Here is a 24,813-nt window from a genome sequence, read left to right as displayed (position 1 = left end):
TCTCTTAAAGTTCATAATAATAATTAACAATAATGGTTTGACTTTATTTAGCAAGTCGTATTTATTTATTCGATGGAAGGGGTGATATTTTTGGTATAAATTGTAACATGTATAAATTCTCCCGGAGCGTTTATTTGAGGAGAAAATACTATGGCCCCGGGGATTATTTGAGAGGCAGTTTCTCCAAACGATGTTCTATGGAGGCTTTATTAAAAGCGGAACATTTATTCGAATAAACGGTAATTATTGCCATAGAATGATATTTTATTATTTATACGGCGCCCGGTGGAGGTATGGTTATAAAAAAAGCATTGTTTTTTTTTCTTTTCGGGGAGTACAAGATTTTTTTTTCTTTGTATGCCTATTATTTACTAACAAAGGGTATTTTATTTCGTTCGTTTTTTTGGCCCATAAGTATATTTACTATAATTAGTATTACTACCAGGGCGCAGTGTGGATTCAACCATTTAGTAATTACTTCAACATAAATAAGAAATATAAATTAGAAATAATAACATTACATTATCTAATAATAAATATTATATATAATATTCTGCGCTATTTTGTTTGTAACATATGTATGGACTTTATCCAATGATAAGGACTGGGATATTATATTCACTGAATAACCTATAAATATAGAAGATCGAGAGGGCGTCGTTCATATCAAGAATCATGGGCTTTACATCCCATAATGACGTAGAAATTGCTGTTCCAGGTAGATCTACCCTCTGTTGTACTATCTAATATCGCGACATTCTTCTTTATTATCAAATTTTAAAACGTTATTTAAAAATATAGTCATTTATAATATCACATTGAAAAAATATATAAATTATAAAAGCACATATAATAATAATGAAGCAAACAAAAATTTATTTTCCCAGAATTCCAGCGGGGAGACTTTGACAAGGACCTTTCCCAGACACGCCCAGTTTCAAACATTTATTGACCGTTTTCAATAATTTGTCCGATGGCACCTTCTACGCATGTGTAATTTTGGGAGGCGAACTAAGTTACATAACATAATGCCAACCTTAGCTTAGTAGATTAATGAATTAATATTGTGGCATAGTTTTTCTATTCAAAAAAATAAAATGTTGCATTCCATGAATATAAAGATAAAAGCTACGCTTTACTCTGTGGTGTCTAACGAAAAAGAATTATGTTCTGGTCGCTCAGTACTAAAGCAGTACATTGATGATTGGTAACCAATCATATCGCATTAATTTGTATACGCATGTGCAGTACTATAAATCGTCAGGCGGTGTACAATATCACTTTGTGTCTTAGCACACTGGCTCACAGGAAACCTACTTTTGCTGTATTCCGAGGGTGGTTTGGGGTGAAAAATTTGGGTGATAGGACGGTTAGCAGGGTCTGAGTCTGAACGATATTATCAAACATTACCTTAGGTACAAGGGTCCGGAAATTCAGGGGAGAGAGTGTACTTGGTTTGGTGCATACGCTTCGCCAAACTTCGGCACTCAGTACGCTGAGAATAATTTTCTTACCAAGATGGCGTGCTGTATGAGCGAAGAGGCGAAGGAGGCAAAACGTATAAATCAAGAAATCGAAAAGCAACTTCGAAAAGATAAAAGGGATTCACGAAGGGAGCTCAAGTTGCTATTACTAGGTAGGTGTATGTTGCATAAGACCACTGAAAACTGCTTTTTTCAATGTAAATATCGTGGGAAATCCGAGGGGTGTGTACCTATTTTGATCTGGTTGGTGTATTCGGTCTGTTGGCAAACCAACAAACGACACGGAGAGCTGCTGCTGCTGCACATAAGCGACGGTCTACGGTGGTATGATGTGGCAGCCTTACTAGGCCTAAATACATCATATTTACGAAAAAAAAATGTTTCAGTTATATTCATAAAATTGTTCTCGTAAATATGAACGAGTGTATCTATTATTTAGAACAGTAATTTTCAAGTTTGAATCCTACAAAAAATGTTCAATAATTTTGACAGGACCTTGCTTTTGGGTTCACACCTCATCAAACAAACCTAGGCTATGCACAGGTGTACAGTACTATCCAGGTGGCTTAAATATGCAAATTCCTCTTGAGTTAATAGTGGTGATTGAGCATTTCACAGTATATCATTCATACTCATTTTCTGTAAAGTAGGTGATTACGTAAGATCCATGGAACCTATTTAGACATATTTTAAATTTGTAGGCCTAATCGGTTATCAAATAATTTTATTCAGATCGTAACTATTAACTTTAACCTAATTAGGTTTCATTTAGGCGTCCAGCTCAAATAATTCAAGCTTTGTACTTTCAGCAATTTTAGTGCGTAAGCCGTATTCTTGCCCCCTTTTGAAAAAAAAAAATGTGTTAAATGGTTAGCGATTACAGAGATTAAATTCTAGGGCTGCAACTTGATACAATCCTGTGGTATATTATGGGTAATAGCCCTGATTAATATTTGAATCCAATTCCCCAAATAATATAATTAAACAAATGTCCCTCCTAATTGAAGGATGTTACCAATACAATTACTACTCATTCTCTATCAATAGTAAAGAAACGGGGAATCCCCCGGTTTGATTCCAGACAATCATAAATTTTATACGGTTTTAAATTACAATTACTCTGTCATTTAATTAATGATTTATTGTATTTACTTTGCTCCTTTATAAATATTTTATGTTATAAATTAATTATACATTTCATACTTGTAGTGTAGTAAAAAGAAGCCGAAATCCATCAGATTGGTCTTAAGCCAAGATGCATTATTGTTTTCTTGATACATTGACCGATGTTTGGTAATTTTCTGAGTTGCATTTGACCAAATTGCTGTTTAATCAGATTTATTTCTTTGGTGCTTTCAATAAATTTAAAAACTTCAATCGCCTTTTTTACAAATAGTCAACAAATTTCTTTCTGTCAAAAACAAATTTATATTTTAAGCAGAATTTTCTTAGGCAGGCACTACCACACAGTTTTATACCAAGACTACAATACAAAGCATTGTTTGCATTGTGTAGGCTATAGTAGTAGTAGTAGACACATTTTCACAGTTGCAACTTAATAACAATATTTTGATTGGTTTTTAAAACTACGTGTACACATCCGCAAACCTAAATCTTTGGTTTGCGGATTGTTGTATAGTTGGTTATTTGATTAAAATTCTTTCACATTAAAATACCAGGGCTAATACGCTCACTCACTAACATCTTGTGGGGAAAAGGGCTTTTTTTCTTTTAATATTTCTACAAAATTTCCATCACACTACTACAGTATGTGAACCTACTGTACAGTAGTTGCAAGTTGTGAAAATGGTATTGGAATTTCTTCTATGACGCATGCCAAATTCAGGAAAGAAGAATGAAAAACATTCAACAATGCTTTAGTCATGAGGAGAAGAGTGTCCAAATTTTGTATTTTTTAAAGTCAAATTTTACTTACAGTTACGGTTTTTTTACTTTGATGTTTTTAGGTACAGTAGTTTCTTTTTCGTAAATTTCATTCAGCAAATATAATTTTAAAATTTGGTAAGATTGGTGTTTTCACAGTGATATTCCTCAACTACACTGTAAATAATCTATAAAAAAAAATCCCCATTTACTGTATACCTTAAATTATTAATTGCCAATATAATTGATGTGGTATAATAACAGGGAGCTTTCATTTCAATTAGCGACGACCTACCTAGGTCAGGTCAATCGATGTGTCGTCAGTCGTTGCCGGGACCTAGAGTCTACAGTAGGTCAGGAGCGAGGAAATGCGTCCGAATATCCCTGCATGTACACAGTGAATAAACATGACATAATTTAGTCGTCGGTTTGAGACAAATCGAAAGCTCGCTAATAATGCGAGTATGTTCTGTTATGCTTCAGTGTATGTTTTCATATCATCCAGGCTGTTGCATACTTTACTACAGCAATTATCATACAATGTAAAGGCTCATTCAATCTTTACTAAGCTGTTAAAATTATGGTATTTATTGGTGGTAGCATTATAAAAATGATTTTGTTTTTTACTGATCTCGCTTTCTTTAAAAATGTGTATATAAATAATGGATATTCTGCCAATTGCCATGCACACAATATTATTGTATTACATTGTGTGATGATGTATTTCACAAATATTATTGCACAAAATGATTTTCTAGATATCAACATTTTAAATGGCAAAATTTGATACAGGTTTCTCACCAGCATTTTAGAAGTGCTGGTGTGCGACCAACCCCCGGGGGGTGTATCGCCAATCCCAGGGGTTGCTTTTCTCAAACTTCATTCAAATGACCTGTAACTTTCAAATGGGTTATGCACTCCTATAAGTTCATTAATAAATAAAGGATTACCCAATGATATTTTTAAAGACTAATTTTATTTTAAATTCTTATTTTTAAAGATTTCTTTTTTACGGTGTTACAATTTACATACTATACCCGGTCTGGGGTAGCACTAACATTTCATTTTGTTTAGCCATTTGGCGAAAGTCAAAATATTTTTTTTAGTCAAATCAGTTTATCTATAGCCAAAATGGCTAAAGTCAAATTTTTTTATTTAGCCAAATCGGTTTATAGCCAAAATTTAAACTTTTTGAAATATAGTGGTAAAAACATTTTAGTCAATTTATCTATGTCAACTGGTCTATACACTGTTCCCTGAACATTTTTGTAAGGCATTGAGATAAAGAACCATGCCTAAATCACTGTATGATTAAAAAAAATATTTTTTTTGTATTTTTTTTACATGATCAAAACAATTGTTCAAATTGTTTTTAATCATACAGCATTCATACAGTTATCAATTTAATAAGAAACATTTTACAGTTTTCTGAACTCCCCTGAACGCTATGTTACTTTTGTTTTTACACTTGGCTGGCTGGTCATGTTTGCGCGTGACGGCTTTCATGGCGTACCAGGCGAAAATCGTGTCCTAGAATCACTCAGAATCACCGCCGCGCAGCGGGTTAATGTTTTTAAATTGGGTATGCTCAAGAGGTGCGAAAGTGCAGAACCGCCGGCCTAGCCTAGGCCTACAAAATTATGTACAACAACGCAACGGTATATCGTATGCTAAAAATATTGAGGAAAATTCCTAGCAAACGAACACTCGTATCGTTGTTAAACGTAAGATAATATAGGCCAAAGCACACAGAGTACACGTCTTTCCATCCCTCAAGGCTGCTGCGCCGAAGCGTTTCTGTCAGGGCGAGAAATTTATCCCGATTATTATTTATTTACACAACAACACAGAAGCCGGCGGCCGGTCCCGCTCAGATGCACGTGTGTGTTTAGACTCTACCATTTCCCGCATGTTGTTTTGTTTACACTGACGCACGAGGGAAGTTTATTAAGGGTAAAATATGAAACTACATTAAATTGGAAGACTCTAAAATGCATAACGCATACATTTTTGATTTCGATAAGATTAAGACGTCATTCATCGAAGATACTATAATGTTTCTTTTTAATCTGAAAAGTACACCCCTATCGAAAAATAGACAATCCCGGTAATTAGCCGACCGTCGGCTACGTAGTAGTCTATCGTTTGTGCAGCGCACAACACGTGATAGTTTGGGTAGACTTCATCATCCATGTGTCGTGTAACGTCTGTCTCTCTGTGCAGTCTACCTCTGCTATCTCCATCTTTTTGAAATAACAAAGAGACGCCTGGTACAACGAAACAAGTTGACGAAAAATGGAGCTTGAAGTAAACAACGTGATAACGAACAAAATAAATGCTTGGAGATCGACAAATGGACCTTTTAGTTGGACTTTATGCTTTCGCCAAAATGATTATTTAATTATCTATTTTATCATATGTCATCGCCAAAATGGCTAAAGTAGCCGTTTTATTTTTCGCCAATCTAGAAACGTTTTCGCCCATGGCGACTTGGCGATAGGCCAGTGCGAGCCCAGCCGGTGGAAAATATAGATAAGAAATCTGTTCTGATGAATTAAAAGTACAATGTGCCAAACAACTGGTGAACCTCAACTACTGTAGGCCTAGGTCAACTTCTAAATATACTGTAGTTATCAAACGTCTAGTAGCCGAAAAATATAGCAGCAGTATATGTTCTGTTCCGCATATTAGATTGCCGTAGATTTCTATTACACAGTACAAGATTTTTGGTCACATGGTAGATGAAACACGATAGTCTAGCTGCACACATCATCTTTCCAATCCAATGGATGCCCACATGTTTCCTTGATCCAAATTCTGGCGGTCAGTGATATTTTGATGATAACAAATAAAGTCTGACATGTGAGAGTTGTTTAGGCCAATTTTCTTTTGCACATACTGTAGGCCTAGCCGTAATATGTATACTATACTATACTATACTTATGAAACATAGAATATATTAAGTTTGAATTTATTTCATGTAGACTTCGTTGCTTAAATTTTTTTGAAAACCAAGGTGCGATTTACTTGAGCATGCCCTCGCTAGAGCCATAATACAGCAATATTCAGTAGGTTGACCTCTTAGTTAAGTTTAAGTGGTCACGGTTTGGCATTACAAGCATTGCTTACCTAGGCTAGACAACGTAATGATAGCAATTATGAATGCCGGACAGGGCCGACGGGCGCTGACCAGCATGGTGAGAACCCTGGAGTGGTACTGTTATATTGAAAAAAATAGAAAGAAAAATAGTGTACTTAATATCCTAGCATTCTACAGTAAAACCACAATAAGGAAAAAACATGAAATAATACAGTACTGTATGTTCACAGCTAACCTAAGAATTCTTGTATTAGCAGAAAGTGAAAAAGAAATAATTTTACACAGTAAATGTACTTGAATTGATGCTAAATATGGTAAGATTACTGTAATATATTTCAATTCAATGATTGAAAGTAATCTCTTCCTTATTGTACATTATTATTTTATTATTTAACACGATTGCTATCGCATTCGTACTGTTTCAAACATATTTTGTCTCAGTGACGGATCCTACATTTTGAAATACATTTCATTTCACTGGGCTCACCAATAAAATATACTGTGCTGAAAGACAATCTTCCTGTAAAGGTTTTTTTTTTTTGGTAATTTAATCATGACTTTTCATAGTCATTATTGAAGGATACAAACACGATAAAAGAAGAGGTGGTCCCACTTTACGGGAGTCAGAAACTGATAATATATACCGTATTTTCCGGAGTGTAGGTCGAGACTTTGTGGGAAAATTTTAATTGCAAAATCGGGGGGTCAACTTATACTCCGACCATGCGATTTTTGAAAAAAATCAGGCCGAAAAAATATGTTCAAAAGCCGTCAGCTGTCAAGACCCAGCAAGGTCAGTGGCCTATCATCAATCACTCACAGAAGTTTTCAATTTAATACCTACATTGTACAAAATAATACAACTCCAACAAGTACTGGTCAATAAAATATTAATATATCACAATGACTCATTTTGATGTTAATATTACGCTTTTAAGATAATTAAGAATAAATAGTTTTCTTTATGCTTCTTATTCACTCTCGCGAAAACATCATAACACACACCACAGACGTCGGAATGTCCATGCAGCATGTTTGTTATTGTGCGATATTTTCATCTATACACATGCGCAGTTTGTTTGTTTGTTCGTAATTACAATTACTGCGCATGTCTATTCATAAAATAAATTCTCCTTAGTCGGGCGCGTGTACATTTACAGATAACGCGATTTACAACTACTCGCCTGTACAATTAATAAGCCTCCTAACGGAAAACTCGTTTTAATTTATTCGAATGACGCGAAAAACATCGCTGATGGCAAGTAACGCTACATCGCTGTCATTTATTATAGGCTGGTGAAGACGGCGGCGAAGTCGTCGTCATTACGTCCGTCCGATATTGATTAGGCCTACACTTTAATAATATAAACAAATAACCACATTTCATACATTTCTAGCCCTCTTTGAACTTTAAAGTAAGTTGTGTTATTAGCCAATTTTGGGCGTCGACTTATATTCAGGTCATACCAAAATCAACGATATTCTAGGCCAAAGTTGGGGGTCGACCTATACTCCGGAAAATACGGTAGGTTAATTGAAGCGACTTACAGTATTTGGATCATTATCTGACAACTTGGCATCCGATCCAGAGGACGGGCTAGTACATGTACATCTTGCCTACTAAGGACCAAGACAAATGGTCGAAAGTGTCTGATACATTCCACCATTTTGCCTTCTTGTACTCGGCATGACATTAGCTGAACATGCTCAATTAAGTGTCTTTTCCGGTTCGGAAAAATTAAAAAATCGTGTCTCAATGTCATTTTCTTTTAACCTGGCTTGCACCAATCCTTTTACTCCATATGCGTCTATCCGTTAATGCTATAAGCACAATATGATGTGAACCTGAACTAGAGCAGGCTTGACAGACCCTTTATATTATAATACAAGTTTAAAGTTTTTTATTATTTATTAGTTGCTACAGCTTTCATCATTTGATCATGCAACCTATTCAGCAATTTTGAGGTTTTTTAAAAAGACACAATTATGATGCATTGGTTGTTTTGAAGAAATATTTACAGAATCGAAAATTTTTGAAAAAATAGATGCTTACACACTGTTTAATAGGCTAGAGAAACTGTTTCCATCACGCTTAATAACAAATATTACATAATGTAAATTTAAATAAATCTTTCCTAAATACTGTACGGATCTTTTTCGACAAACTAATAATAAACTTTGATCGAAAAACCTTTAAACAAAATGAACATTTGTTAATGCGGTACTCCGAAAATGCCTCGATAGTGCATGTGTTGTGTACCGTGTTTTGGTGGTCTGTTAACCTCAGAGATATATACCCTACAGCTACAACTTTTTTCGGCCGTCCCGTGTACATACAAGACATTTCATGTTTATTTTATGTCTATAAAATAATAAAAGAACACCATGTTTCTCGTTTATTTTTATCGTTTATACTGCATACCATAATAATATTATACAAAAAACCTTCATGCGCAAGAAAAAAGTTCCCGATATTAAACACTCCACTCAGTGGTGTAAATATACCACGCTAACGCTTGCACAAACGGAAATTAACTGCAATGGAAAATGGTATATTTTTGGAGAGTGATGACGTCAGCATTCACACGAGGGGAGCGAGCTTGACAACGTGACGCTGGTAGTTTTAGGAGTGCATGTGTTTTGAAAATAACTCAGTTGTGGGTATTTTCCGAAGATTTTAAATCGTGTTTTCTTTTTAAACTCTTGAATTCATAACAGTAATTGAAATCTTAGCTCTTTCACTGTGTAGGTCTAGGCCTATTTACACAACTATTAATGCTAACTCTAGCTCTGGTAGGGCCTAGCTAGGCCTACTCTTCTTAATTAAAAGATTAATCCACGTCTAGCGACGGTCAATCGCGGGTAGGTTGCATCTTTTTTTAATTTTTTTTTAGAATTAAGGGGGGTGGCTAGCCACCCTATTCATCCCTAGATCCGCCACTGACCTGGTAAGATCAAGACACAACTTTGCGCTGATTACTAGCATTATGGGAGTACGTTTCTATTTGTGTTTGATGACCGGGGATATTAATATTATTGTGTTTGGTCATATCTGGTAAATCATTAATTGTGGTATGTTTAAATGATGTTTTGCTTCCTTACAGGTACTGGTGAAAGTGGTAAAAGTACATTCATTAAACAGATGAGAATTATCCATGGAAAAGGATACAATGAAGATGATAGGAAAGATTTTATTCACTTGGTATATCAGAATATTTTCACAGCCATACATGCCCTGATTAGGGCAATGGAACGACTCAGAATTCCTTACATAGACAATACAAATGAGGTAAGTCAATATCATGAGAGTTTTAGACAACTATTTATTTACAGAAAGGGGTGGATGGACATAAAGTTGCATGTAAACACCAAAACAAACCACCTTTGGCCTAGTAACCCATTTATTTAGGCGATGAAGTTCGTATGAGGTTAACCCATGGATATAAAAAAAACCAGGACATCTCAAGAAACTAGCCACCACTGGCCAATCTAATGACAGTTTGAAGTCACACACCACTGTGCCTGTGTTAACTGTTATATCATGTTTAGCAGATAAAAATGGGCATATGATTCCTATGTGCAAACATTTAATATTAAATAAACTTTTCATATTTACCAAGAAATTATTAATACAGTATGCTTAACAATTTAGTTTTTTAAACATAATATCCCATAGTTTATTTCAGGCTATACTGACTATCGCTACAGTATGTAACAATAAATTATGTGTTTAGGATCTATTTACTATTTAATAAACTGTACTATCAACTTTGTAATTCTTTTAGTTCAGTCGTACCATGCAACACATTCTTTGCAGCTGTTGTAAATAATTAGTCACTTGACTTCGATATTCTATGTTTAACATTGAATTTTATATTTTATTATACCTTTTCAATACAGTAAGTTAGTAACCATGATCTACACATATTATTATTAGTAATTAATATTGAGTCATAATCACACTATGAACTCATACATTATGTACTATGCTTTTTGTTTTTATTAGTGGAACAAAGATATTCTTAAGCCATCACACCTTCCCCCTCTTCAATATCTTTACATCGTAATAGAATGTATCACAATGATGTAATTGCGGTAGTATTTGATAATTTACTGTTTATCGATATTGCAATTAAATAACGTCCATTTCAATTGAAAATACTCAATTGAAATAAAAATGGGCTAGGTGAATTACTGTATACTACTGTACATATTTAATTAAGAACCTACAGTTTGTGTAGGCAGTGAGCAGATTGTACTGTAGACTGGGACAACCCATTTTGTGTACAGTAGGCTAGCTTTATTAATCTACAAAACTACTGTACAGCACAAGTCTGTTCTACATCACTTGTTTTGTTGAATGTGCATTGCGTGTTGACATTGAATTGTGGCTATTTTTTTGACTTATTAATTGAATAGGTGATTTCATGGTTAAATCACCTATTGTAAAAAAGGGTGTTTCCACATACATTGAATACCAGAAAAGCTAAAAATTCTTTGTTTTGAATTCTAAAATATCAACTTTTTATTATATTTCTTCTTATATTATTGTACTGTTCTTTTAGGCAAGTGTACTATAATAATAGACAAGACTACTTCATTTTCTTTCCATTTATATCAATTTTCATAATTTAATTTCTATACTTTGTTGCACTGTACAGTATTTGCTTTAGTATCATGCGGACAAAGTAACTTTATTGAATGAAATAAAAGGATGTCAAAACTAGTATACAAATTATGAGTTGGATGGTGGAGAATTTTCCATGAGTTGAAAGACTGGCGAGTGTAAAACAAGGCAGAAGCAGAGTTAAATACAGCTCCACCATCGAAAAATAAAAAGCATTTATTTGTCCGAACAACATATTCCTAAGCAAAGTCTAGCTAGGCTAGCCTAGTGTACAAAAGCAGATTAGCAATATGAAAAATCGCCATGCAATTGAAGGCTAATCATTTTTTCCAACAATTACATGTCTTATAGTAGTTGTTCCCATTAATTACAGTAGTTAAAATCGTACAATTATGATTAATTAAAACTATTTTAAGTGCTATTTTGGTCTCTTTAGTACACATATTGCTATTTAAAAATGTTACTTTCAACTGCACGCCATTTTGAATGTTATTGTTTGTATGCCAATCAATCAGTCAAGCAAGAAATTGGCAGAGCTATTGGATTTTTGCTGTGGCTTTTTTTTTTCGTACAAAAAAAAATGAAAATACTATCACATGATCGTTTAAAGCAACATGTGACCCACAATTTGTGCTCTGTGTTAAATTTGCAACATCTTTTTTTTTGTTTCCTTTTAGGAGAAATCAAATTTTGTTAGGCAAAAAGATCCAGAAACGGTACGGACCTTTGAATCCCCTTATATTGAATACATATCTAGTATATGGAATGATTCAGGAATTCAAGAATGCTATGACAGACGAAGAGAATATCAGCTATCAGATTCCGCTAAATAGTAAGTATTACCATGTACACAAAATTGTTCTCTCTATTCAAGTTGATCAATCTCTGAAAAGTCATTGTTAAAGAAAATAGTACGGGTATGGGTCCAAGGTGTCAGAAATGTTAGCCCTAGCTCGCTAGAAAATTTTCTCAAAATTTGAGATTGCTATAGTTTTTTCATCACTACCTCTTTATTAGTAAAACGTGGTGGTGGTTAGTATTTAAAAAAAATGTCTATACACTATATTAGTTTTAGATGAGCTACAGTAGGTCCCAATATACCATGCCTGTATAGTTTCCTATCTGAAAGGGTCTTGCAAGAAAAAAATGACGATACAACGAGCCAGACCACTTAACAACCTAGTGAATATTCACCGTAGCACAAGACCAGCATTCTGTGTGTGACAATTAGGGCAAAAAAAAAAAATTATTGTGTTGACCACACCCGACCGACCCTAAACTGACGAAAATAAAGGTCGGCTTTTTTTTTGTGAGCCAAACGGCAATTGTGAATCGAAATGGTGAAAAAATATTGTCTTATTCGCCAAAGTGGCGAACATATTTGAACACCTCCGCCGGACGTGTAAAAACGAAGCGTGCAACCAACCATGAATCAATCACGTGATATCCGGAATACGCGATTATCAATTTTTTGGGGATTCAAGTTTTAATTAAATAAACGCTTTGATTACACAGTGGTTGAGACAAGTTTTTAATAGTTATCACATTTTTTAACCCTCATAATTAATGGACTCTACCAATGTTGATCTGCAGAAAAGAACCACAGATCGTACATCGCACAAGGTTGACGACGATGTTTTTTGGTTTTATTGTACAGTACTACGATCCGATTACGAACTTGTTAAATGATTTAAAAGGTGTGGATTCGCCAAGCAAGTAGGCCTAGGCCTATATACGTTTAATAAAAATTTACCTAAGATTATCATAAACTCTTTTGTTCAAACTTTTTATTTAAATTATCGACTTACAGATTTGTAAAAAAATCTTAGGCCTAAACGCTACGGCTACTGTAGGCCTACAATAGTAGACCCTGTCGCGATCGTGGCCCACACGATGAGCCTTCTTGAATTGAGTTTGCTTAGTTAGCTAGCTAGGCCTAATAAATGCTAAGCCTCCTTTATCGGCAATGACAAACTATTGTTTTTATGGTTTAGGCCGTAACAATAATAAATACATTTCGGTTCTTATTCGAAATCCATATCCCTTGTTTATTGCCAAATGTCTAGCACAAAATGTGTACCCACAAAACGCCAATTAGGTTCTCAACTCTAAAACAACTCACAGATGTATACTTAAGCGAGTTATAGGATGCCGCCTATGCTATACAACCTGCTTGAGAGAACCGATATGGTCCCACATTATCACCTCTCTGTTTTTTTTTTATTAAATTACAGACGTTTCATCAGCGTTTTTAGCGTGTTGTTGCCTCGTGATTTGTGACTTCGATATAAATCACTAAAAAATGTGTGTATTCAGACCGCAAAAAGAGGTTGACTTACAAATAAAAATTACAGTTATGTATAGGAAAGAATTAGGACTAAAAATTTGACTTAGACGGAGTCGACTGTAGTTTGATAGTGTATACAGTGGATGCTTTACAGGTTATGTCTGTTTAACGTAAATAGCTATGTTGGAAATGAGTCCGGTATGAATAAGGCTCATTGGTTTGTTAGTTAAAAAGCAAACTATTTCTGAACTAGTTAAATGCAAGTCATGCTTCAGTAATTGGGTCTTTCAGGTCAGGATTATTTTATGAACATTTAAAACCTGTCATTATAAATCATTTAATTTCTAAAAACCAGCAGTTAATATATCTATTTCATTCAAGAATTGGGTAGAATGCAATTTAAGAGGTACATTTAAACTAACGTATTGTTTGTGGATTATTACTGACCGATATTTATACCCATGCAGTGTTAAAAAATAAAATTCCTATCCCGTTATAACCATTGGTTCCTACAGTATAATTATAGTCAAATTTATAAGAGAGAGAGTTTCAGCGAATATAATAATACAACTTTATATCTAGTATTTATTTCAAATTCATGTCCTCATTGAATAATAACAACATGGAAAGTACTACTAATTAGAATGACAAAGAGGATAATACAATGGCTAAAATTAACTGAGGAAATACTGGTTGTCTCTCAGCTGGTATGGCATTACAATTGTCTAGTATCATCAAAGAAGACAATGGATGCTTTGTACAAATTACCCTATACAAATAGCGATGCTACTTCTATTGAATTTTTGATATTGTAATAAATGGTTTTTATTTTGTTTGATCCTGATAAAATACATTACAAAATGAACTATAAATTCCCCCCTTTATTCTACTGTGTTTACTGTAGTTGAGTGTTTGTGGTTTCGAGCTGTTTGATAGGGATCAAATCGGAATGTTATTATTACAGTCAACTGTTGACTATATAATAAACAAATATCTGCTTCACAAAAAATACATTGGTTGAGTGTGCTGTAGATGATGAACGTCAAATCAAAGTTTAAAGTCTGTCAAATCCATGTAACATTTGCATAATATACAACTGCCCAAAATTAACCAATCCGACAACTATGATCCCCTTTGTCAGTCATGCACCCTTTTATTTTCCCTCATTTAGTCCAAGTGTTAATGTTACACTGAATCAAATGTAAGAACTAAATTCAATGCCATTCTCAAAATAGAGTAAAAATACTACAAAATCTATATTTTCAATTGTAAAAGAAAAACACATCTTATTGGTACACTTCGAAAAGAGTAGGGGATCATCTCCCGGTGTGCTGATCTGGTAGGCTCTGCACTGCTGGCTGCTGTGGGTCCATGTAGAGCCTAATCCGAATTTCCTTAGGTTCCAGTTAAACTTGACCAGAAAAATACATTTAATATCTTGTAGATTCTATCTTACTCATGTCTCGTCACTGTTTCCTACTGTAGTTCACCCTATAGACTGAATCTATTATGGCTAGTATATCTTTGATATTTTGGCATGCTAGAATGGTTGAGGATGCTAGTTGTAACTTTTCCTTATGAAACATGTTTAAATTGTTTTTGTGCTGTTAAAAAGCATGGGTAAATACCAAAAAAAACTCTATCAATCGCCATTGGTCAGTACAAAAAAAACTATTCAAATTTATACAATAACAATGCTTTTACAGTTGTTGCAACATAATTATGTTAAATTATTTTTGTGCTGTTTAAAAAAGAACAACATTTTTAAACCATTTTTATAAGCATTGGTAAATACCATGAAAAAAAAACTGCTCATCTATACCTCAAACATCATTGGTCAGTTTCAAAAAATTATTCAAAATTTATACGATAACAATAACATCGCATTTACAGGTGTTGCATAAAAGGTTTCTTATCACATAACTATGTCAGTTAGCACCTTCATGGTGTAAACAGTAAAAGCAGTTAGTAATCACTATACAGCCACACCCAACATCATGCTCTCTATTGTATAATGTAATATTCTATCTAATGCAAATGTAATCTACATTATCGTTTACATTTTAAAATTCAATTAATAATACAAAAATAAACATTATTAATTACTTATCAATACAAAAATATATACACTAATAAATATTGAATTAAGGTACTGTACTATTTTAAATATTATTTGCAAAAATTATTAGTATATTAATTAATAGTTACTAATTTTCCAGGAATTAAAATATAAGCAAATTTAAAATATACGCAACAATTTATAAATTTTTTGTGCTAAAAAAATAATAAGGTACGGTAGGTAGAAATGAAAGGCATGATTAATCATCATTTTAGGTAAGCAAAATGTATTGATTTGCTTTGTTGTTAAAATTGATAGTTGTAAGAAGACAATTGCTTTTGAAACAATCCTTATTGCTCTGGTTTCTGGCATTGTAGGCTACTTTCCTCCTCTCTATTTCTACTTCAGTTGACGTATTCTTATGACGCAAGGGAAATCGCTTGTGATATTTTTAATTTTTTCTGCCTTCTATTTTAGATGCAACGAATGCGCGAACACGTTTGAATTCATCTTTGCTCAAATGCAGCTGCTATAACATGTACATGTACCTTGTCTTCTGTATGGCTGACCATAGCTATTAATATTTTTCAAAATAGTTCTTTTTTTATATCTTGGGGAACACATTGTCTATTTTTAAATTTTATAAAATAAAGAGCATCTACGTAGGCAGTGACGCTAAGGTGTGCAAAGCCAATAATGAAATGTAGTACAGTACTGTACTGCATAAAGTAAACCAAATCTAAGTTATATGGAATTAATTTGTTATTAAAATTAAAAGTTAAACATTGAATGTTACAGTTAGTACTTAAATTTAGAACTCGCTTTTTTATTTATACCACCAGACTTTAAGTAGTACCTTTTTCTTAATGTGAACTCTGGTATCGTATTAGTGAAAAGGTCCTTTCTTTCCCATACAGATCGTATCACATACAATGGCGTATCAAACATAAACACGTTGAGTTGTGCGGAATTTATCAAAACTATTTCTATGTCCTCATTCATTTAGTCTTCTACATTTGAAGTTATATAGCATGCTACATATAGCATGTAGCATTCATCCAATTTTATAGGATGGTATAAATAACATGGACCATTGTAATTATGATTTTTAGTAAAGGTGTCTTTAATAGTGTTCACAATTATCCATTATGTGTTAAGTGAAATGGATATAATAAAACATTTGTAGCTTCCTACGTTGGTATGAATCTAGGCTTTATATCCATATCTGTAAGAGATAAATACTGAACATTATTTATTGTAAACGGTAACACTATCTAACATTATTTTCTGTTTTGTTTCAGCTATCTTAGTGATTTAAAAAGAATTTCCCAGCCTGACTATGTGCCCACAGAACAAGATGTGTTGAGAGTAAGAGTCCCCACCACAGGTATCATTGAGTACCCATTTGACTTGGACTCTATCATATTCAGGTATTGTCTAAATAGTCGCTTTCATTCAATAGTATGAAAACAAGATTTTTTTAATGAATATTTAGTTTTTAAATGAGAATGATGCAGGCTGTAATTAATAGTACAGAGGTTCTCAACAAGTTGTCACTAAATCAATTTAGCTCCTTTTAGGGCATAAGGCTCTCGCAGGTCACCTGAAACCCAGGGTATTAAAGTTCACAAAAGGCTTGCAAACCTAACCGTTTCTGTCCGAAGATCTACAATGATGGCAAAGTTTGATGGTTTACAAAATATTCTTTACTTACAGAATGGTAGATGTCGGAGGTCAGAGGTCAGAACGTCGTAAATGGATACATTGTTTTGAGAATGTGACGTCTATCATGTTTCTCGTGGCCTTAAGTGAATATGACCAAGTACTGGTCGAATCAGACAATGAGGTTTGTACTTTACTGTTAGACTTGAAACAAGTACACTTGGATTTTGCAGGCACTATTTTATGTGTAAAGAAAACAAGTTTAAGTTTAATTTCTAATATCTATACACTGATGCCAAGAAAAACACCGGATAAATACACCAAAAAAGAGATGTAAATTTAAAGTGTATGGACAATCTCAAGCCTAGGTAGTTAGAACTTTATTTATTTAGTATGTTTCCTATAGACCAGTTGTGTGGCTGTATTTCACAATTTACTGTACAAACTAAATAATTGAGTAATTCTAATTTAGGGGAAAAATGAAAGTTTTGTGACTTAGATGATGCAACATAAAATTAAGCAAGGTTTTTGTTTGTTGTGTCGAATATCATTAACATAATATATTGAATATTGCCTCAAAGTGCACCTGCTCTTGAGTTAATATGCTAATGAGTTGGAAAGTAAGAATTATTAGGATATTACAACCATAAATTGACAGTGGTCTTCCAGGATGATACTCATTAGGATAATAAAATGGAAACAGTATATATACCTCTATTATGGGACCACTTTACACAGACAAACGGTAAGCGGAAAACAAAATATAGAATCTGTTTGACACAAAATACAAGATTGATGGGCAGTTTAGTAGAAACCTGCTTAAACCTACTACACATTAAATATTTATTTACCGAACAATTTGGCCATTTTCATCATTGAAATAAAGAATTGTCACAACAAAATCTATTACCGCTCGTCTGTGTTAATTGGCCTTTAGTTTATAAACTATATATGGTAAGTGTGGCTAAGGCTGTGAAATGGTTTGTCTAAAATAGATTACATATAAACAAAAATTCAAGTTAGGATTACTGTACCCCATCATTGTTAGGACAACTGTACCAATATACCATGATCAACTATAAACTTAAACCTTTGGTAGTAATATTTGTTTTCATTCATTTCAGAATCGAATGGAAGAAAGTAAGGCGTTATTCAGGACAATCATTACCTATCCCTGGTTTCAGAATTCCTCAGTCATACTGTTCTTGAACAAGAAAGATCTTTTAGAGGAGAAAATAATGTACTCTCATTTGGTAGATTATTTTCCAGAATTTGATGGTAAGAAATATGTTGAAATAGATGGTAGGAAGGTTTAAAGGTTTGCATGGCAAATACATTCTATTAAGGTTTGCAAGAGATAAAAAGCAGAAGTTGACAGTGTCTTTAAAAGTTTTGGTTGTTATGCTACAACCATCTTCTGGAGATTCATGACATAAACCTTAATTGTAACTTTTCCCAATTTGCATGTTTTGTGTAAGCTCTGCCCGTTTATATACTTGAACAAAAATTGATTTTAATTTTGTTGTGAGTACATCATTAATCCCAAGTAAATATTTAATTTAATAACATTGCTAACCACCAGGGTGGAGCTTGCACATTATGTATGCATAAGACTGAACATGGTTACATAGCTTCTAATCATGCTCATTAACATTATTCCAAAATCATTGGTTTGGTATTTAACAAGGTTACTCTTCTAAGATATCACTCAAATGCATATGTTTGACTCAACCAGTCAATGACAGCCTGGTGTTCTCAATAGACACTTTACGAAACAGGACGGTTAAGGGAGGACGACGGACATCCTGTGTTCGCTAGATTGTAAAATCATATACAGTCGACATATCCAGTTTATTAGTTACGCACCCTTGCGCAAAGACGATGACCGGCAGTATCTCTTTCCCTCCCTCAAGGCTCTTATGAATCGCTTGGCTGTGGTGATACAGCATTGGCCTTCCTAGCTAGGAGCCTAGCATTCCAACGCTGCGCAAAATGTATTGCTTTTAACACAGCCAATTTAACCTAATAAAAATATTATTTCATTAAACAATTAAATTAGAAGTTCAAAGATTATATAGAGTTGATAATTCCACGTTTAAGTGTAATTTGAACTGTATATTTAGGGTTATATGTACATCATTTCTAGCCGTTCTCTGTAAACGGTAAAATGGCAATTTTATCGTCCTCAAAAATTTGAGGATTTACGCTAAGCTCCACCCACTTTGTTAAGGGTCATGCATAAATTATTCATGAGCACCGTCCTTTGGCTTCCCATCCCGTTTTGTAAAGTCCCTTATAATGGGAATAAACGGTTTACAAAACGAATAACTAAATTAAATTCCCAGTTTCCTGGAATTTCTGCATTCTCACTCCTGAGGATGATCAAAGTACTGTATATTGATCTAAACGTAAACCGCAGACTTGATTTCAACATATTAGAGAGTTCTATTAACTATTAATTTAACTATATCTTGCAGGTCCTCAGCAAGATGCGAGTGCTGCACGAGAATTCATACTCAAGATGTTTGTAGAGTTGAATCCAGACAGTGACAAGATCATCTATTCCCATTTCACTTGTGCAACAGACACAGAAAATATTAGGTTTGTGTTTGCGGCAGTCAAGGACACCATCTTACAACTGAATCTGAAGGAATATAATTTGGTGTAGCCTGTTAACATGGATACAAGCCTTGTACACACATCAGCAGGACATCGGTTTTGACCGCTCTGTCTCTCCTGACAAATCAAGTGCTGTTAGTAGACGTACGTTTTTTTTGTGTACATGATTTCTGGGTTCCAGATATGACGTATCATAGGGATCTTCAGCCAATGTTGGACAATAAAGATTGATTATGATTATGATTATGATTATGAATGCAGTCTTTATTGATACCGTTACACCATCAGTTGCGGTTTAACCTTGCTGGCTAAGGCCAACATCAAAATTCCTGCATGTTTTTCCCAAATCGGTGGTGACTGAAAAAGGAAGTGGAAACGTTAAAAACATAAGCAGCGTGGAATTTGACTGTTTCATGTACACAAGCAATTTTGTAAGTTTTTGAAGAAGAGTATGTAAGCATGTAATGTGACTAGTTTGCCATACATATGACGAGACGAAAGTCAACCTTAATTCCAGTGTTGTTAACCATCAGAGCACAACCTGCTGCCGAAATGACAACGATTACGAGGCATATGCCCTTATACCGTATGTCTTAAAAATTTAAACCATTTAGTGTAATTTAATCATACGGATTGTGACTGAAAAGTTGATTTTGTTGTGGGTTTAAGCTATGTAGTTAACTACATTGGATATTTTAATACAGCCTGTGATACATACAATCTCATTTTCACCTCTTGTTGTAGAGAGACCACAAATATTCACAAGTATTGTGAATACCGGTGTGTGTAATACATTAACCCATGGATATTACATCATTTTGACTGGGTATATTCCGTTTCTTTTTCATTTTGTGTGTGTATTTTATTAACAAAACAAGTAAAATAATGTTAAAAGATTAATTTGGGCAATTCTAGTAGCATTTGTTGTTATATTATTGAGTTAATGAATGAATTAAAGGGTGGTGAATGCTAGTGTCTTACAAACTCTTAAATACCAATATCTATACTGATTTTATATTGAAAAAAAAAAGATATGTTTAGAATCCTATGTAGAAATTGTAATGACTAGTACAAGCGATATAGACTTGTGTCTGGTTAATTTATATTGTAAGTTTTGTGGTCTGTATTTCGTGGACGTGAACGTACCTGACTATTGTGAACACTTAGACTATTCTAGTTGGTTTATGATGACTGGCTAATACTAGGTTGACTTTTTAAGAAGACATACTCATTGAGATGCGACTATTTTAAAGGCGCGTTAATTTGAGATGGACAGTGATTGTTGTGACGTACAACTCACTGATTAACCAACCCGTCTGTATTAAGATGTTTTAGACAAAATACGACATTTACTTGATGAACGCATTGGACCAAATTTAATTTGGATGAAACATGCCATCGACGACTTCTTTTATTTGTAATTTTACTTATATGAAATTTTAATAATAATAAATAATAATTACTGTATATACAGTATGGGGTGACATAGTTATATATAAATTATATATCTATAGATGTATATGTATGCATATACATACACCCAGCACTTAGGCACTCAATTCAAAGGTTGTTGGAATAATACATAATTTTATATGGTGTGTCCCATTTTAATATTGAATGATGCAAAAATGAAACCCATCATTGTATCTTGTATCATCATTTCAATATTGCACATTGGAACAAGTTTTATTGAATACAACTTCTTAGTAGATAAATACTTGTAATTGTTAGGTAATTGTCTGTTATTGCCAAGGCCTTACTCAATACATACAATACTAAATTTGACACACATTGTGGCCATTATGCTCCTGTACACTACAAGTCCAAGTCTGGATACTTTTTATCTGTTTCTCTGATAGTAGATTGCAATTATGTTCTTGTATTCATTCTATTGCATGCTGTCTGGTATTTAAAAAAAAACCAATTTTAATGGGAAAGTAAAGACCCAGCAAATGTATAATCAATTTATGGCAATACCCATGAAATCTGAGCGAGTGTGCAAGGGGATATGTTAGCGTGCGTGTCTAAGTGCGAGTGAATCAGTGGGTGCAGATGGTATGTATGTATATGTATACATGTCTATATATTCATATTAGGATGGGGGTTCTGTTGCTTCTACTGTTAATATTTAATAAATCGCACCTAACTTTAGAAACTGTATTCAGTAGATTGTAAAAGCAACAGAGGCAACATTAATAAATTAAACAATTCCTTTGTTGTGGAAAATATAAAATTTAGAAGTTGTATTGTACTAACAATGTAGAGATAAACTTTAGGCAGATGTCTAGTGGTATCTGTCACCTGTTTATCTTATTGACATGACAGGTTTAATAGCAGTCCACTTTAAAATGTAGACTTGTATTGATTTTTTTTTTCTATTTTGTTAAAATTAATTTGCAATTTTATTCATAATATATGAAATTTGAATTATTTAGCTTATTAATGTGATATTTTAAAGGTGCTGTATTGTTGCATCTAATTGACTGAACATTTTACAATTGTTTAATGATTTTTACTGGTTTTTCAAACAAACCAGAATTTTAACTGTAATACGGAAGGAGCAATCGGTATAAATTAGAATGACTTGACTGGTCGGACAAGATGATGTCCACATTATGAGCAATACGTGATTGAATATTAGATTGTGCTGTTTTTTTTAATTGATCCACCTTGAATCAAATCTGGTGTTTAAACGATACACCCACCTGGTAATTTAGATGTCAGTATCTCACTTACATATTTTGTGCACTGATTGACTATTCAAAAAACACTTGTTCTTTTTTCATGTCATGTTATTATACCAATGTATGTTTACTACAGTTTGTAAGCTGTATTGTATTGGACAGTGAACGTCAAGACTGCGTTAGAGAGAGTGGACATATCGGCAAACATGTAGGATAACTACAATTTAGATAGTTGTTGATTTGTTTGATGGCTACATTATAGGGTGTTTTTTTTTTAATAGAATACAATTATTTTATTTTAATGTGCTGTTTAGCAGCTGGTTGTTGAGAATATGCATAGTGCAATGATATTCATAAATTGGCTGTTTCATGTACACGCCATACCTCTGTTGTGTATTGTATGTAGGCATGATTGGTACCACTCTTGTATACCTTGTTGTTTTAAGAAAACTGAGCTTAATGTGAACAATTGGTAAAGTGCATTTTTTTCTTCTTGTTGGGATATCCACATAAAACCGCGAACTCATTTGATGAATCGGAAATAAGCTAACTTTTTCAAAGTATCCATATCTTGTTTTTGATAGTGTACTACAATGGTAGTGTGTACACCTTTACATTGATGTATGTACCACATAGTATATGATGTATGGAAAAAGTACCTTGTATATGGTGTAGTAGATATTTCAGTTAAAGTACATTGGTTATTGTACACCACTATATTGGTACATGGGTACATTGGTAATTGTACACCACTATATGGTGGTGCTGTAAATACCATGGTTTGATATATTTCTAATGGTGGATACAGTGTAACCTTTTTTGTACATACTGCTCATTTGGTATTTCCACTTTTGGTGTGTTCCAAATATGTGTTGCTATGCCACAAGTAGAGCAACATATTGTGGTACATTACCTTAAATGGATTATTTGGTAATCATGGTCAATTAACAACAAAATTATCGTGATTTGTCGGTTGTTCAGTCAATACCATTAGAAGTTCAATAATGATAGTACACAATTTTTGGAACATCAGATTGCCAATCATTATACTAATCATCTTTATTACCCAACACCGTAAAATAGACAATACCCATAAACTTATGGGTTTCGCGCACATGCTGATGTGTATGCCAACCATCAGGACGTTGTCACTTTTTAACTCCTTTTTCCATTGCAATATATTCATACGCATTAGAGACTGACCCATTTCATCAAATGCATACCTAGTCTCGTTTTTCATTCGGCTATGATATTTTACTAATGGTTTAGTAGAGTGCATCATTTTGGGAGCTAGCTATGTACCAATCAAGTCTCATGCAATACACCACTATATTTTGTGTAAGCCAAAACCATGTATAAATCAACTTGATTGAAATTAACTGATAAGATAAGTTTAGAAAAACCAAACTGTTGATATAATATAACATGCTATTATGAGCTCATAATTTTCCTTTTGTAAAAGTTTAATTTGATGTGTAAACAATTAAGGTGCTACTTACCGGGCCAATATGTAAGTGAAAGAAGTGATTACTAAGATCTAAGTACAGCATTACATGCTACCAATGCCTTGCACTAACATAAGTGGTTTGTGGGTGCTCCTCTTTCATTAGTTGTATCAAATTGTTTTCATTTCTAATTTATTGGGGTTTATTTCACATTGCTGTATTTGTAAATTCCGGAAGTGTTTTTTGACCAATTTGTCGATATCGTTATTTTAAAACATTATTATATGTATTAATTGTATGGTGTTGTGAGGTTTACGAGGCTTCTTAGTTTTAAGCATTTTAAACCATGTAGCGATTGTTATGTCAATTTCCCACATGTCATTATTTTATTTACATTTTAACAATGATAGTATGATGGCAATAGTAAATGCATATAGTTGTTTTGTATCCTGTCTCTACCCAGTTTCATATTATTGGCATTTTATTTCAATTTGGTGAATAAATAAACAACGGGGAGGGGTGGTGATTGCGGACATTGGGACTACTCCTAATAAGCGATGTGCACTTAATTTAGTGACATACGCCGATGCCCAGTAACAAGACGCATCAGCCGGTGGCACGTACCATCCTATTGCCACGTTATTCGCAACGTGCGCTGGTATGTTGCGTGCTAGGCTGAGCGTAAACCGATCGTTAGTTGTGGATGCACTTAATCACGATTGGTGTAGGGAATGTCTGTAAGAGGGTAGCACTATAATGTTTGTTGTTCGCCATGTGTTGTTAACTCTGTACATACCTTGTGTAATTTAAATGGAATACATGTATTTCTCATTCGTTGTACAGATCAATGTGAGGCTATAGTATTCCAATAGATCTGATGAACATTTTCTCCTGTGTCATCTTTTGTTTTATTATTTGCTAATTGTTTTCAACATACATACACAAATGATAGCAAGTTGTAC

At 33.7% G+C, this 24,813-nt stretch overlaps 1 protein-coding gene across 1 annotated transcript; it reads left to right on the top strand.

Moving 5' to 3' along the window:
* Positions 1-1,302: 1,302 nt before the first annotated feature.
* Positions 1,303-24,739, top strand: LOC140040552 (guanine nucleotide-binding protein G(q) subunit alpha-like). The gene is made up of 7 exons (XM_072086578.1): positions 1,303-1,636; positions 9,573-9,757; positions 11,773-11,927; positions 16,743-16,871; positions 17,158-17,287; positions 18,228-18,381; positions 19,581-24,739. The coding sequence occupies exons 1-7, from the start codon at positions 1,519-1,521 to the stop codon at positions 19,769-19,771; spliced, it is 1,062 nt and encodes a 353-aa protein (XP_071942679.1). The 5' UTR covers positions 1,303-1,518; the 3' UTR covers positions 19,772-24,739.
* The last annotated feature ends 74 nt before the right edge of the window (positions 24,740-24,813 follow it).

Source organism: Antedon mediterranea, chromosome 2 (assembly GCF_964355755.1).
Source record: "Antedon mediterranea chromosome 2, ecAntMedi1.1, whole genome shotgun sequence".
In the NCBI taxonomy this organism is placed as follows: Eukaryota; Metazoa; Echinodermata; class Crinoidea; order Comatulida; family Antedonidae; genus Antedon; species Antedon mediterranea.
Note: the sequence above shows the minus strand (reverse complement) of the source record. Positions and strands in the feature narration are given on the sequence as shown.